The sequence below is a fragment of the Sander lucioperca genome, chromosome 17 (assembly GCF_008315115.2).
Source record: "Sander lucioperca isolate FBNREF2018 chromosome 17, SLUC_FBN_1.2, whole genome shotgun sequence".
Taxonomy (NCBI): Eukaryota; Metazoa; Chordata; class Actinopteri; order Perciformes; family Percidae; genus Sander; species Sander lucioperca.
In genome coordinates this window covers 30,932,989-30,947,520 of record NC_050189.1, presented here as the reverse complement: position 1 = coordinate 30,947,520, position 14,532 = coordinate 30,932,989, and the positions used below count along the sequence as shown (strand labels likewise).

The 14,532-nt window shown below is 41.3% G+C and overlaps 1 protein-coding gene and 1 long non-coding RNA gene across 4 annotated transcripts in view; one reads left to right on the top strand and one right to left on the bottom strand.

Annotated features, from left to right (window-relative positions):
* rtn3 (reticulon 3) overlaps positions 1–13,330 on the top strand; it is a 34,236-nt gene extending 20,906 nt beyond the window's left edge. For all 3 annotated transcript variants that reach the window (XM_031290295.2, XM_031290288.2, XM_031290302.2), the window contains 5 exons: positions 1,440–1,578; positions 3,823–3,892; positions 7,790–7,836; positions 9,638–9,696; positions 9,822–13,330. In XM_031290295.2, the coding sequence (XP_031146155.1) occupies positions 1,440–1,578; positions 3,823–3,892; positions 7,790–7,836; positions 9,638–9,696; positions 9,822–9,870 (364 nt within the window). In that variant the 3' untranslated portion in view covers positions 9,871–13,330. The remainder of the gene's footprint in view (positions 1–1,439; positions 1,579–3,822; positions 3,893–7,789; positions 7,837–9,637; positions 9,697–9,821) is intronic.
* Positions 8,412–9,546, bottom strand: LOC116043569. The gene is made up of 3 exons (XR_004103503.2): positions 9,290–9,546; positions 8,666–8,694; positions 8,412–8,631 (listed from the first exon to the last, which is right to left on the bottom strand). It is a non-coding gene; the product is annotated as an uncharacterized LOC116043569 (long non-coding RNA).
* Positions 13,331–14,532: the final 1,202 nt, after the last annotated feature.

The window sequence follows — 14,532 nt, the reverse complement described above, 5'->3', positions numbered from 1 at the left end:
TTGAGAGCTGTGTGACTTTTTTTCTTGCTTTACCCGCAGTTAACATTCTCCAGTTAGGGCTGCAACTAGTTATTATTTTCATTATGAATTCATCTGTTTGTTTTTTCCGCTAATATTTTAGTTCATAGAATAATAACAAATGCTCATCTTAAAACCCATAGTCCAAGGTGACGTCTTGAAATTGCTTTCTCAACACAAAGATAATAATTTTACAATAATCTCACATTTGAGAAGCCGAATCCAGCAAATCGTTTCAGCACCCTCTGCAGTATAATAGAATATATTTACTGTAGATTCTATACTATACTATAGATAATGGCAGTCCCAAATAAGTGCTGTATCCAACACAAACAAATACTAAAAGAAATGTGGAAGGGTTGAATTACCTGGACTGTAATGGCTCTAGGGGTAAATTTAGTGCAGTATAGGTTTCCACAGCACTAATTCCATCAGCACAACACCAGAACTGGACATATGCTGCTCTGAGATTCTCTTTTATTTTTAATAGAATGCTTTTTTTTGTGTGTTTTTTTTAAAGATTATTTTTTGGGCATTTTCGGCCTTTATTTTGATAGGACAGCTGAAGACATGAAAAGAGAGAGAGAGAGGAGAACGACATGCAGCAAAGGGGCGTAGGTCGGAGTCAAACCCGGGCCCGCTGCGGTGAGATATATATATATATATATATATATATATATATATATATATATATATATATATATATATATATATATATATATCTCAACAACCCTCTAAATCAGGGGCCTTCAACGTTTTTTTTAAGCCAAGGACCCCTTAATTGAAAGAGAGATGGAGCAGGGACCCCGTACTACATATATTGTATAAAATTAAGTAGCCTATTACACTAGGCCCACAATAACGTGTAGGGCTGACTCAAGCCTTTATACATACCTTTGTTGCATAGAATAATAAGCTTATTAATATATTAAAATAGCCTAGTAATTGTTGGCATGATTTTATAAATCATGTTTGAATGTTAAACATAATGTGGCACAGTGAATCCTCAGGATGAACTGTATCTGAGGACGGCTACCTTAGTGACTACCTTACCTATAGGCCAGCATGATTATCATCAGTGGGGAGTTATATTTCCTAATAATATGTTGGATTAATTTTAAGACTTCTTAATTTTATGAAAATCTTAACAATAATTTGGAGGCCCCCCCTGCATTGACTCCGAGGACCCCCTTGGGGTCCCGGACCCCCTGTTGAAGATCCATGCTCTGGTGTGCTACGTGGTAGGAAGACTCCTGCTTTCTTATTTTTAAGCCACTAATTAAAAAAAGAGAGCTTCCTGTTCATTTCCTCCTCAAAGCTTTTCACCACAGGCTGGTTATGTGTGTTTTCCTGCAGCACTTTCAGCCTGGACATTTAGCCTCATTTTGTGCTCACCTACCCCTCCTCCTCCCTCTCTGCAGAACACTGATAGATAAGGATGTCAGCGTCGCCCCGGAGACTTTCCGCAAGCACGTGGACGCCAGTCTGACCTACATCAACCGAGCCCTGAAGCAGATGAGCCGCCTCTTCCTGGTCGAGGACCTCGTGGACTCCCTAAAGGTGAGCAGCTCCGCCCTTCAGTCATTGTCCACCGTCATCCTGAGTTTTGACCATTAAACATCCTTATGATGGGAATCTATTCCCACTCTGTCCCATAAAAAGACTCCTCTCCAGGGTGCAGCCTTTTTATAACTCTGATTGGTACTGTAGTAACTCATCACTAGGGGCAAATCAGTCAAATTATAGTCAGAATCTGATCCGTATCGTTAAAATAAACCCCCGTAGTCATGATTATATTGTTGGATGCTAATTATTTAGAGAATATAACCCAAATAGGTGGCTTGGAACTAGGGCTGGGTATTGGTACTGGGTATCAACCGAAATAACCGTGTGTCGTCACATCACAGAGGACAGTGGTGGAAGTAGTATTCTGATTTATTTCTCTAATCTTAGTCTAAAGTAGTGGTTAATTTAACCCCTTAAAAATTAAGTCTAAAATGAAATTTAGAGGGGAAATCTCATTGACAAAATTGTATAAAATCATTACATATTTTTATGTGAAATCTTAATCTGAAAAGTAACTATAGCTGTTGAAAAAAAATGTAGTACAGTAAGGTTAGGTTTACTTAAAAAGGTTAAAGCCTGTCCTTTTAGAGAGCCTTCACATGTGCTCAACAGGTTTATTCTGAATGATTCAACCTCTGTTCAGGTTACGCTGGGTTTCAACAGGCAGCTGAAATAACGGCAGAGCGGAGTGATTCATTCCCTATGAGAACAGCGGTACGAGCGAAATACGCCGACGGCGGCGAAAGTCCCCGGATGTTCACCGCTCTCCCAAAGTTAACTCTGAGTCAACTTTTGCAGAGCAGTAGCCAATGAGAGGGCAGACTCGCGAACGTGCCTCCAATATATTCTACCGTATATACACGCATGCTATAGGTGCAAACTAAAAGATTGTGATTTTCATATAGCTTACTTTATGATATATCTCTATATTGACTACAGGGATGCTAACAGCTAGCTTGGCAAAAGGTTGTCCAGGCAGTTGGTACTCCTGGTGAGTTTTTATATACATTTGTTTTAGTAGTAGTAGCATTGTAGTAACGTTAGCATTGTTGCAATGACAACTAGCATGTTGCTAGTAATATAACGTTATTTGAACTAAACACAACTTTTTAAGCAGCAAAGTGTGTGACTGGAGTAAAAAACGTACCAAACAGTTGTGTTAGGCCAGATATAAACTGATGGAAAACGTATATCAACAGCAACAACTCATTGTCTGCAAATGTGTACACCGTCGGCATCATGTTGTGGTGACACAACTCCGCTTGAAATCCGCTGCTCGTGACCGAGACAGCAGAGTCGCAGTTGAAAAACGCTGCCCGTGGAAACCCAGCGTAAAGGTGACGGAGCTGTGGCCTTTCTAAAGGGTGTAACAAAGCTAACAGGAGAAACGGGGAGCTGAGAGTCCAGCTCAGTCAGTCCACACCCACACAGTCTGTCTGGTGAAACATGAAACACCTGTATGGGTTGGACATGGGCGGTTTGAAAGTTGCTTTTGTTTCACTAACATAAACTCTTGTATTGCTACATCAACCATTGGATAAGGTTTTATCCCAGCAACCACAGCGCAGAGCGCTCCAGGGAGCCGGGGAGAGGAGCAGGTGGCAGCTCTGTGCAGAGCAAAACAAAAACACCCAAAACACCACCAACAGTATGATAATACCATGAAACCCAATATTCACTCTCCGTGGTTTCTGGGACATGTGAGGAATACATTCAAAATTCTAACGTTTCAAAGTGCAAAAAGGGCCAAAATACACAGAGCCACGCCTCTGAAGATACACCTTCAAGCAGGTAGCTTTGCACTTTTTAAAATAGTTTAGTATTAGTATAAATGGTATACTTAATTTCCAAAACTACTTCCATCAGCCATGTCGTTGTGTCACTCAACATTCTGCTATCGGCTTGTCTTTTTAAGCGCCCCAAAGGGCACAAACCTTCCCCCTTTTTGTGATGAAATAATTAGGCTAGTGAATAACAGAAAAAATTTTCTCAGGTGAGTTTGACTGTTGTAATAATGCTGTGGAAATGGACATATACATAAACTGATATGTGAATGAATTCCATCCACCATCAATATGTTTTTCTAGCCTTTATTAGTTTTCTGTTGGCTACTATTAAGACGTGATTTGAGAATTTACAAAATGCAGTTAAACTCCGATGGACTGTTGCATTGTGTCCTGGGAAAGGCTTCACCCCTCTGACTTGCCCTGTGGGCTTCTTTTGTTGTTCACTCTCCAGCTGGCTGTGGTCATGTGGCTGTTCACCTACGTAGGAGCCGTCTTCAATGGAATCACCATTCTCATCCTGGGTAAGCACAGTGGGAACCAAGAGCCATGCCTCATTCACAATCATCATATTTCAGAAAAAGTGCGTCGAAATGCTCACATTCAAAATCATTTCTGAAAAAAGTCAGCCAGTTCCTTAAACGGAAACGCCCTCAAAGTCCCCTAATAAGGGACTGTTTTATGAATTCTTAGCAGTACATTTGCACATTCTTACAGCTCACACAGTTTGCTGTTCTTTACTAAGTCTTGAAAGAACCATCATCCTCATTATCTCTAATGGACTGATACCACAGGTCAGGTCAGGTTAACCAACCTCTTTCTGTCTGTGGTATTGCTTCAATGAGAGCTCCAACTCCTTATTCAAACAATGGTAACATTTGTGTTTGATGCTGTTTTTTTTTCAGATTTATTGAATTCAAATTTCAACATAGGGCCTAGTTGATTATTTCTCAGCTTGTTTCCTACCTTTGTTTGCTGTTTTTAGCTCTAAGCAACTTTTAACAAACCAGGGAGGACAAATTATAGGTCAAAGAAGTGCTTCACTCTATTTATGGAGAGTCATGGAATTTTACATTGGGGCCAAGGTGGAAACTATAACAATATATTGTTAAATTTGCATAAGGACACAAGGCCTGGCTTCGTCATGGCTTCATCGCAGGGTTTGCAGCTTTTCGATGATGTTCACGTCGCGTAATTATGTCACTTCATAATGTTCCCATGGCAACAGGGGAAAATGGCTGCTCTTGTGTGAAGTAAACACAACATTTTTCAACTTTCTGCTAGGATATGTGACTTTTTTTGCAATGAAAATGCAGGGATTATGAAATCATGCAAGCCCTGCATATTTTGCGCGGAAACCGGCAATTTATGCGGCGAAAGTGCGGCGTATTTGAAAAAATGCGGCCCCCGCATAAATATGCGGACTTTGGCTGATTTATGCATTGAATTATGAGATCGCATAATCGCGTTTTTCTGTAGGGACTGACTAAGGGCCATTCTGAAAAATGAGAATCGCATCAAGGGCCATTCATGTATAGTTTGTTGACATGCTTTTATTTAAGAGAAAAAGTAATGTATGTTTGTATGTTTCATATAGCCTATTTGGTTGACATAAAGCCCTAAAAAGTCAGTAAAAAAAGTTCCATAGTCATCATAGAATTTAGCAAATCAAGCAAAACAGTGCAATCTGAATACATTTTTAAAAGTAGGCGACCCGACTAAAAACAACCTGTTTCACAGACAGTGTGGTAAATTCTGCGTCTTTAAGTAGTCTTGAGTGTCACATAATTACAGTTTGAAAAACAGTTTCCCATCTTTTTGGGCCTTGAGTTTGACACCTGTTTGCTCTTTTGTGGTCGGTACACAGTATGACTTCACCTAAATGGCGGCGTTAGCCAGGACCAGTCGGGATCACTTTACTGGCTGTGTCTCAATTGTTTTTGCAAATAACCAACTCGGGTACTCTAGCTATATAATTCAATGTGAGAACACAAATGTTGAAATTACATAAAATGCCCGTCCCTTGTAGCCGTGATAAATTACCCTGAAGCTAATGCTTAGCTACCTGTTCAGGAGGAAATTGGCCAACTCGGGCTCTAAGCTGTCTCCATCTTTCAAATACAGTGAGGAAAATAAGTATTTGAACACCCTGCTATTTTGCAAGTTCTCCCACTTAGAAATCATGGAGGGGTCTGAAATTGTCATCGTAGGTGCATGTCCACTGTGAGAGACATAATCTAAAAAAAAAAAAAAAATCCAGAAATCACAATGTATGATTTTTTAACTATTTATTTGTATGATACAGCTGCAAATAAGTATTTGAAAACCTGAGAAAATCAATGTTAATATTTGGTACAGTAGCCTTTGTTTGCAATTACAGAGGTCAAACGTTTCCTGTAGTTTTTCACCAGGTTTGCACACACTGCAGGAGGGATTTTGGCCCACTCCTCCACACAGATCTTCTCTAGATCAGTCAGGTTTCTGGGCTGTCGCTGAGAAACACGGAGTTTGAGCTCCCTCCAAAGATTCTCTATTGGGTTTAGGTCTGGAGACTGGCTAGGCCACGCCAGAACCTTGATATGCTTCTTACAGAGCCACTCCTTGGTTATCCTGGCTGTGTGCTTCGGGTCATTGTCATGTTGGAAGACCCAGCCTCGACCCATCTTCAGTGCTCTAACTGAGGGAAGGAGGTTGTTCCCCAAAATCTCGCAATACATGGCCCCGGTCATCCTCTCCTTAATACAGTGCAGTCGCCCTGTCCCATGTGCAGAAAAACACCCCCAAAGCATAATGCTACCACCCCCATGCTTCACAGTAGGGATGGTGTTCTTGGGATGGTACTCATCATTCTTCTTCCTCCAAACACGGTTAGTGGAATTATGACCAAAAAGTTCTATTTTGGTCTCATCTGACCACATGACTTTCTCCCATGACTCCTCTGGATCATCCAAATGGTCATTGGCAAACTTAAGACGGGCCTTGACATGTGCTGGTTTAAGCAGGGGAACCTTCTGTGCCATGCATGATTTCAAACCATGACGTCTGAGTGTATTACCAACAGTAACCTTGGAAACGGTGGTCCCAGCTCTTTTCAGGTCATTGACCGGCTCCTCCCGTGTAGTTCTGGGCTGATTTCTCACCTTTCTTAGGATCATTGAGACCCCACGAGGTGAGATCTTGCATGGAGCCCCAGTCCGAGGGAGATTGACAGTCATGTTTAGCTTCTTCCATTTTCTAATGATTGCTCCAACAGTGGACCTTTTTTCACCAAACTGCTTGGCAATTTCCCCGTAGCCCTTTCCAGCCTTGTGGAGGTGTACAATTTTGTCTCTAGTGTCTTTGGACAGCTCTTTGGTCTTGGCCATGTTAGTAGTTGGATTCTTACTGATTGTATGGGGTGGACAGGTGTCTTTATGCAGCTAACGACCTCAAACAGGTGCATCGAATTTAGGATAATAAATGGAGTGGAGGTGGACATTTTAAAGGCAGACTAACAGGTCTTTGAGGGTCAGAATTCTAGCTGATAGACAGGTGTTCAAATACTTATTTGCAGCTGTATCATACTAGTAGTTAATACATAATAGTTAAAAAATCATATTGTGATTTCTGGATTTTTTTTTTTTTTTAGATTATGTCTCTCACAGTGGACATGCACCTACGATGACAATTTCAGACCCCTCCATGATTTCTAAGTGGGAGAACTTGCAAAATAGCAGGGTGTTCAAATACTTATTTTCCTCACTGTACATCTCCAATATTTACCCGGGGTTTGTTACCTCTACATAACATGCCGTTTTTTTTAGATTGGGTAGAATATATCTTTGTTGATCCTGTTCGTTTGTTTGCTGCTTTCGTGGTTGTCCTAACGTTACAGCTGTAGCGTGCTGGGTTTACGTTTTTACAGATATATCTGGCAACCCGACCTGGCTGACAAACTGGGCAGTTGATAACAACACACAGGCCAAAACACAAACGGAAATTCCGTTACAGAACGGAAATTTCAAAAGGAGAAAATACTGGCATTAGCATTGTTGTCAGAAAAGATAGTATTTCAACTTAGCATGTTTCCTTAATATCTGATGACGCATTGGGGTCATTTTTGGATTTATTACAGTGAATATATTACAAATTGGACCTTTTAATTAAATGAAGAAATGTGTAAATGCATTATTGATTGTCCAAAGAACACTCACCACTCGTGTCACGCAGACATGAGAAAATGGACATTTGCATGGTGTATTTCCAAACAGGGCTGCCACAGTACTGTAAATTGACACCAGCACAGTTAACAGAATGAATGCAGGCTGAGCAATGGCTGCATCTGCTTTAACATTCAAAGTACACTGATGTGTGGCCAGAAATGCAACACGCGTTTGAGTATGTTGTGTTTCTAACGTGTCTACTCTCTCTGTGTTCTCCAGCTGACATCCTCCTCTTCGCTGTGCCTCCCGTCTACGAGAAGTACAAGGTGAGTGCGACCTCTGTCCCCGGTCATCATGACTATATCCAATGACAAACTGAGTGTCAGAGCCGCTGAGAGCAGCCACGACTTCAATGTTGTTGCGAGCATTCCCAGCAGCAGTGAGCTCACTGGATGACTCCAGTCTTCATCAGACACTGAAGGCTTTCTGCGCCCCACTTGTTGCCGTCCAGTGTCCAGCTGCTGAATATGAAGTCATTCCACTGCTGGCTCTAACAAGTCGATGCACTATTCAAAGTGGGGAAAATTATGGGTTTAGGGGATTATTCCCTGCTACTTGAAAACAAAGAAGATGGCTGCTGCTGCTGCTGGCGAACAGCGGCCTTTCGAATCGGCTTTGGCCGCGACTCTGGAGACTTGGAGTTAAGCTTTTCTTTGAGAAAAGAACAAAGAACGGCACTGAAGTCATTCTTAAAAAAGGAAGATGTGTTCAGAGTTTTGCCGACCAGATACGGCAAAAGTTTAATCTATCAACTAGCTCCGCTACCTTCTTCGTTGCTCTGGTTGGTTGTAGCGCTATTCTATTACGTGCAGAGGGAATTTGAAAGACAACCGTTTATCCCACCCCTCGGATTGAGCCCTGCCAATGGTGTGTTCCCAGACCCAACATCTTGATGTGGGTCTGGCTTGTCAGGCTAACATTTAGGTACAACTGCACCAAAAAAATGTCATCGTAACAGTAAGTGCAACTCGTGGCTTGCACCACCTCATAGAGGTTCAGATGATCCAGAGCTGGTCAGTTGGTTGGACTGCGTTTAGCCAGTCCTTTTTTTGCCGCTCATGCTATCGAGCTAAGCAAAGCATCCCAGACGCTTACTATCCGCTTACTGCTGACGCTGCTTTGACCTAGCCTGGTCCTACCAGACTCTGGTACATTTCATTTGTACAGAGAGTCTGGCCTCTCCATTGACAGTGTTAACTTCCTTGAAGGCGGGTACTCTGTTGAAGTTTAAAACTATTGGATCTGCCCAGAGCCACTCTGGATCTGCCATAACCAATCGCTAACGTTTGGTTGTTACGTATGTCATGTGCAACAAGAAGGGAGACCGACAACTATCGGCTTATATTTAGGATCGCTAGCCTTAGCCAACTCCTTCACCACTAACGGAGCGAGCTGGAAAATCTAACTTTTCCCGAACCCCGTGGGGAGGAGGGCCACAACATCATGGCCACCAACACAACTCAGCAAAGATTGTTCTTGCTCGGGCTTTAACTTCTGGATATTCGGCGGCATTGCCACAACGGACCGAATGGCTTCGCTCGCATCTAGCGCACGACCTCAACGTCATCGTTCTCAGCCACTCCCTCTGTTCGCTGATTGGACCACCAAATATTTGGCTGGAGAAAACCCAAGAATATACCGCGAACCCAGACGGAGTACTGAAGGGAAATGAAAATTAAGCGGAAGTACGTAGGAGGGCGGAGACAGGCTAGCTTTGACCTGCACAAGGTCCTAAGTAGTCCTTCAATAGTTTCCAGCAGAGTGCCTTTACCTAAGGTGCTGACTTCTCATCCAAACCACTTTAAACTCTGGGTCTGGGCTGGTTGGCAGCAGAGATTTGATCCTGAGTCCAACACCTTTCCCCGAGAAAGAAATGCTAACACAACACTTGTTTTGGTTTTACATTGACCGAATGGCTTGTACTAGTAGCCTGTAGGTTTCACTAGTTCTCAAAAAATGGGGATTTCACCATGATCCTTTGCTTATTTAACGTCCTAAGAATAATTTTAATTTAATTAATTTTCTCAGACTGATGCTTACCTTATCTCTCATCTTTTCTCTTTCCAGACCCAGATTGATCAGTACATGGACCTGATTCGTACTCAAGTCAACACCACAATGGCCAAGTAAGTGACTCTAATCATCGGTAATGAGTGTGTTGTAGATGATCAGCTGACAGTGAAGCTTTCATCCACCACTTTAGTTTACACTTACCCACATTTTTGACACCTGTTTTGCTTTTCTCCCCCAGGTTGCAAGAGAAACTTCCCGGAGCTGTGAAGCGCAGCAAAACTGAATGATTAACCCCCCCCCCACCCAATTAGAAACCTCCATGTCACCATCATCCTCATCTCCATTGCCATCTTAGACCTCCTTACCTTCTCCTCCCCCTCTCCAGATAACCCCTGCCCCGAGTCTAACTCCTCCTCCCTACTCCATCAACCATCAACCCCCCCTACTACACTGAGCCTTGCTAGGTAGAAAATCTCTGAGCTACTCAATATTCAATGTAAAACTACTGCGCAGCTTAACTTGCAAGCATTAAAAAGAACTGTGCCTGTGCAGACAGGAAGCAGGTCGCTAGCGAGGAAGTGATGTAGCGCCGCGGTGGGCCCTGACTGTCTGTGGGCGTGCCACAGGGGGAATGGAGGCAGGGTCGAGTGAACTAGACTGAATCTATGACCTGGTTTTGTCATGTACAGCGAGCAGGGGGTGGGTGATGGCTGTCTATGTCACAAAAAAAGCAAATGTCTGTACTTTAAACCACACATTTCCCTGACGGTAAATGGATCATTTCAGCTGGAAAAGTTAAGGAAAAAAAAAAAAAATAGAAGAAAACTAACCTTTTGGGTGTTATTGTGGCTAGTCTTATCCTGCTCTCGTGCTCTACAGTTATGTGGATAGATATGAGTTGATTTTAGAGGCTAGTAATGGGTTTGCTGTTACTGATTGGCCTGTTATTGAGTTAGCTTCCATTCACCTTACAGGCACTTCTGTATCTAAGTTTCTGCAATGCACTGAACTTTTATTTTTTTAAACCCATGAGCAGGTTGAAATAAAAGGATTGGAACACTGAGCCAGCTGTGATAATTTGGTCTAGTTCACCCTCTTGATCAGATGCATTTTTTGAACGGTTTTCTGTACGTATATATACACCTTAAGACAACTACAGGCTCTCTCTGCTGTATGGAACACGTTAGCCTCGCTTTTTATATCAAAGGAAAGTTCCCTCACTTACAGCAGTACTAACTCCTTTTGTCGCACCTGTTCAAGCCAGTGTTGAGGTTTCACATTATACTTGTACATTTTTATTATTCTTATCACTGCTTATTACTATTATTGATATTAATTATAGAACGGCTGCTTTGACTCCCTAGTAGCTTGACAACAGCATTGTAAGAGTTATGTTAAGTGTCATTGAGCTTCATAATTTTAAATTGAAGGTCTTTCTGAGGCCTCCTGATAAATAATTCCTGATAAGTTAAGAGATTCCCTGTGTGTTATCACATCTTTAAATCTCAAAATGGCTTCCCAGCTCTACTGCTGTATTGTGTTGAGTTTCAAAACTATGGAGTATAGAGTGTGCCACCAGAATAAATATAGACTTTTAGAGTATTTCATTAAAAGGTCCACTTTAAGGCTTTCTCCAGAGCTTTGAAGACTGACATACACCTCTGGGGAAAAAAACTGCTTGCAAAGTGAAATAAAGTTCAAATGTGTTTTTGTCCAAAAAAAATGTTGAAGAATGAACTTTCACACCCAAATAAATTATAAGCAATTGAACTAATTGATTCTAAAGTAAAAATTCAAATACTTTTCAAATTTTGGGATTCAGCTGTTAAGAATTGACAATTAAAATTGAAAATTAAATTTAAAACTGAATTTGCAATAGCTTTATAAATGGTAATTTATGAATGTTTTATAATTCAACACTGGTTTTGGCACATTTTAGACTCCGTACAAAACCTTCACAGTGACCTGAGAGGAAGTTTAGAGATTAGGGCGTTTGTGTAACATAATGAGGGGGTACAATGTTGAATAAAGAGTGTAGCTGGGGATCTGGAAGCGGTTTTGGTTTCGGAGTGGTTATTATAGAGCTCTGTTTGTCACTGTGTTCCTTCTCTTTGACTGCCATGAAGCGCATGTCCTAGTGTAAGCTGGAAACAGATTCTCACCCTTTATATAGGCTGTATCATATTCTTGACCCTGACTTTTGTTTAATATGATTATTACTTGTGAAGGTTTCAATGGTGTTTTTGAACTGAGTAAAAAAAAAAACATAGTCATATGTTAGCACTACTGCTACATCTCCATATTGTTTTGAGGGATGAATATAGAGAAGGAAATGACGAGTATGTCCGTGTTGCTGTCCATTTCCGTGTGCCCCAAATTAAGTTTGCACGGAGTAAACGTCCCCCGAATACTGAAGAGCCAACAGCCTCTCCAATGCCGTGAATACTCCAACTACTACTACTGCTACGTCTGCCTGTGTACTGAATGTTTTCTATGGAACATTCCTTCCCATGCATGCCCTCCACTGTGTTTCGTCTCGCTGTGATCGCCTCACAGATGTCTTGGTTAACCACTCGTGCATGCTGTCTCATTCAGACTCTAGATGTTAAAGCCAAAATATGCAACATTTCTGTTGGAGATGCTAGCTGTTAGCCCCCACCCCCTCAGTCGGATAGGTTACAGCCCCGGTGCTTCGCACTCACGTTGATAAGTGGTTGGCTAGCCCGAGGCTGAGGTAAGCAGCATCTGTAAAGCTGCTAATGAAGCAAGTGTGATTGGGGGGGGGAGGCCTGAATACTGAGACCGCTAATGTTATTATGCATCCTGTTTTATTTATTTGAATGTGGAGAAGTTGCATATTGTAGCTTTAGTTGTCGTTTTCATCTAAACGCTTCACGCCAGCTGCACATTTGTATGATGATGTTGGTTTACATTAATTCAGCTTATTTTAAGGGTCAGTTCAACCAAATTTCTAAAAAATATCTCTCTCTACCTTTCATTTAAAATTCAAAGAACAAACATTTGGAACTTTTTTTTTTTTTTTTTTTTTTTTTTTTTTTTGGATTTCTACCTCCAACCCAATACTGTTGAGTTGATGGGGTGCTGTTTGTGGTGCTCACAGCATTGAATTCAGCCCTTTTTTAGGGACTGTTTCTTCTGTAGAATGTAGTTCCGAGGACAACTGTTCACAGTGAGCAGCACAAACTAAATTCCATCAACGTCCATTGTGTTGTGGTGGAGGTGGAAATCTCAGAGACAGAATTTCCTGAACCTTACCCTGGAAGTGTGGCGCTATGAAAGCTAATTAGCTTTTAACTTTATGTCAGGAAAGGCCATGTGTGTGTTGGTGTGCTACCTAGGCTGAACCGATCACTCATTTTCAGAATCCTAGTTGGCTAATTCCTTTAGAGTGTAATATTTAACATGAATAAAACCTGTTCCCTCAAGCATGTTGCTTTTCTCCTTTTCCTGCTTGTCCTTGTGTTTTCATCGGGTATGGGAGTGTGTGGCAGGAGTGTGTTTGACTTTTCTGTCTCTGGAGAGTCTTGTTTTGACTTTTTACTGGTTTATAGAAGTTCACTAACATCAGCTCTGTTTTGTATTAGCTATGACTTTGGTTCTGATTTTTGAAGCTTTGGGAAAGATGTTGCAGGAAAAAAAAAAAGAAAACTGTATAAAAAAAAAAAAAATAGTATGTGGTCTCTGTACTGATGTCAAAATGAAATTAATAAAAACACGTCAAAGGACCGTGGCTTGGTGGATCTGTTCTTCTCTCTGGGTAAAGGGCACTCAGGGGCCTTGAAAGAAACAACTATTTTCCCTGCATGCCTGCAGTGTGGGAGGACGCAAGATTAAAAAAATGCACTCGGATGAAATATCTAAAATAAGATTTGACTTGCTGTCTTTTATGGTGTTTGGGTGGAGAGAGGATTATAGTTTCTAATTTTAGGCCACGCCAGCATACTATGGTTTTAGTATTCATGGTAACAGTCACATGCAGACTTGACGTCCGATAAAAGCCTATGTGGTATTACATCAGAGTACCAAATGAAGTGTTACAGATGAATATCCAGCACATTCTGGATAGCAGGGTGCTGCAGTGGAGAACAGTTAGCTTGATTTGATTTTTGGTGACTTGACACAAATGTTTTGGCTGTTTGAACCAGCTGACCAATCTTAATTTGTATCCACAAAAGTCTCAGCTTTCCAGTCATACCCAATTTATGCAACGTATGATTATGATAACGTGAGTCATACTCGATCAGGCTTTCAACAGATGGAGACAATTACGGGATTGTAAATGATTCAAAATCGACCTCAAAATGGCCCGCAGGTAGCCAACATAAAATGACGTCCCCCTTCCATTTAGCACCTGGTTTTTATTTATTTTACTCCGTGTTTGTGTTGGCCTACTATTTTCTTTTCCTTTGTCTCCCTGTACTTGTGTAAATCATCCGTGGGTTTTAAATAATGCGCTATATTAATCTAAGTTATTATTCCGTTGGTTGCTACAACAATCTCTTCATGTTTTGGCTCGTAACACCATGTCAGGGATAATGTTACCCGGTTTATCTCACGATACATCCAAAGTAGGCTAAGTTACCGTGTAACCCTTGAAATGCAACGATGCATCTGTAACGTTTTCTCTTATTGTAAATGAATGATTTTCTGTCTGAGCAAAACATTCATGGTGACTATATGACCTCCCGGTAACACTAACTCAGAAATCTACAGTGTGTAATATAGCACCGTAAAGAAAAGAGCTTTAGGACAGCAGGTGTGGTAAAAACATTCCTGCTTTTGTCCAAAGGGGCTGCTAGAATCAAGACAAACTGAAAGTTACATATAGCCACTTTAAAGTCAGAATTCTGACTTTATTCTCAGAATTCTGACTCTGTTAAAAAACTTAAAGTATTCTCAGAATTCTGAGAATACAGTCAGAATTATGA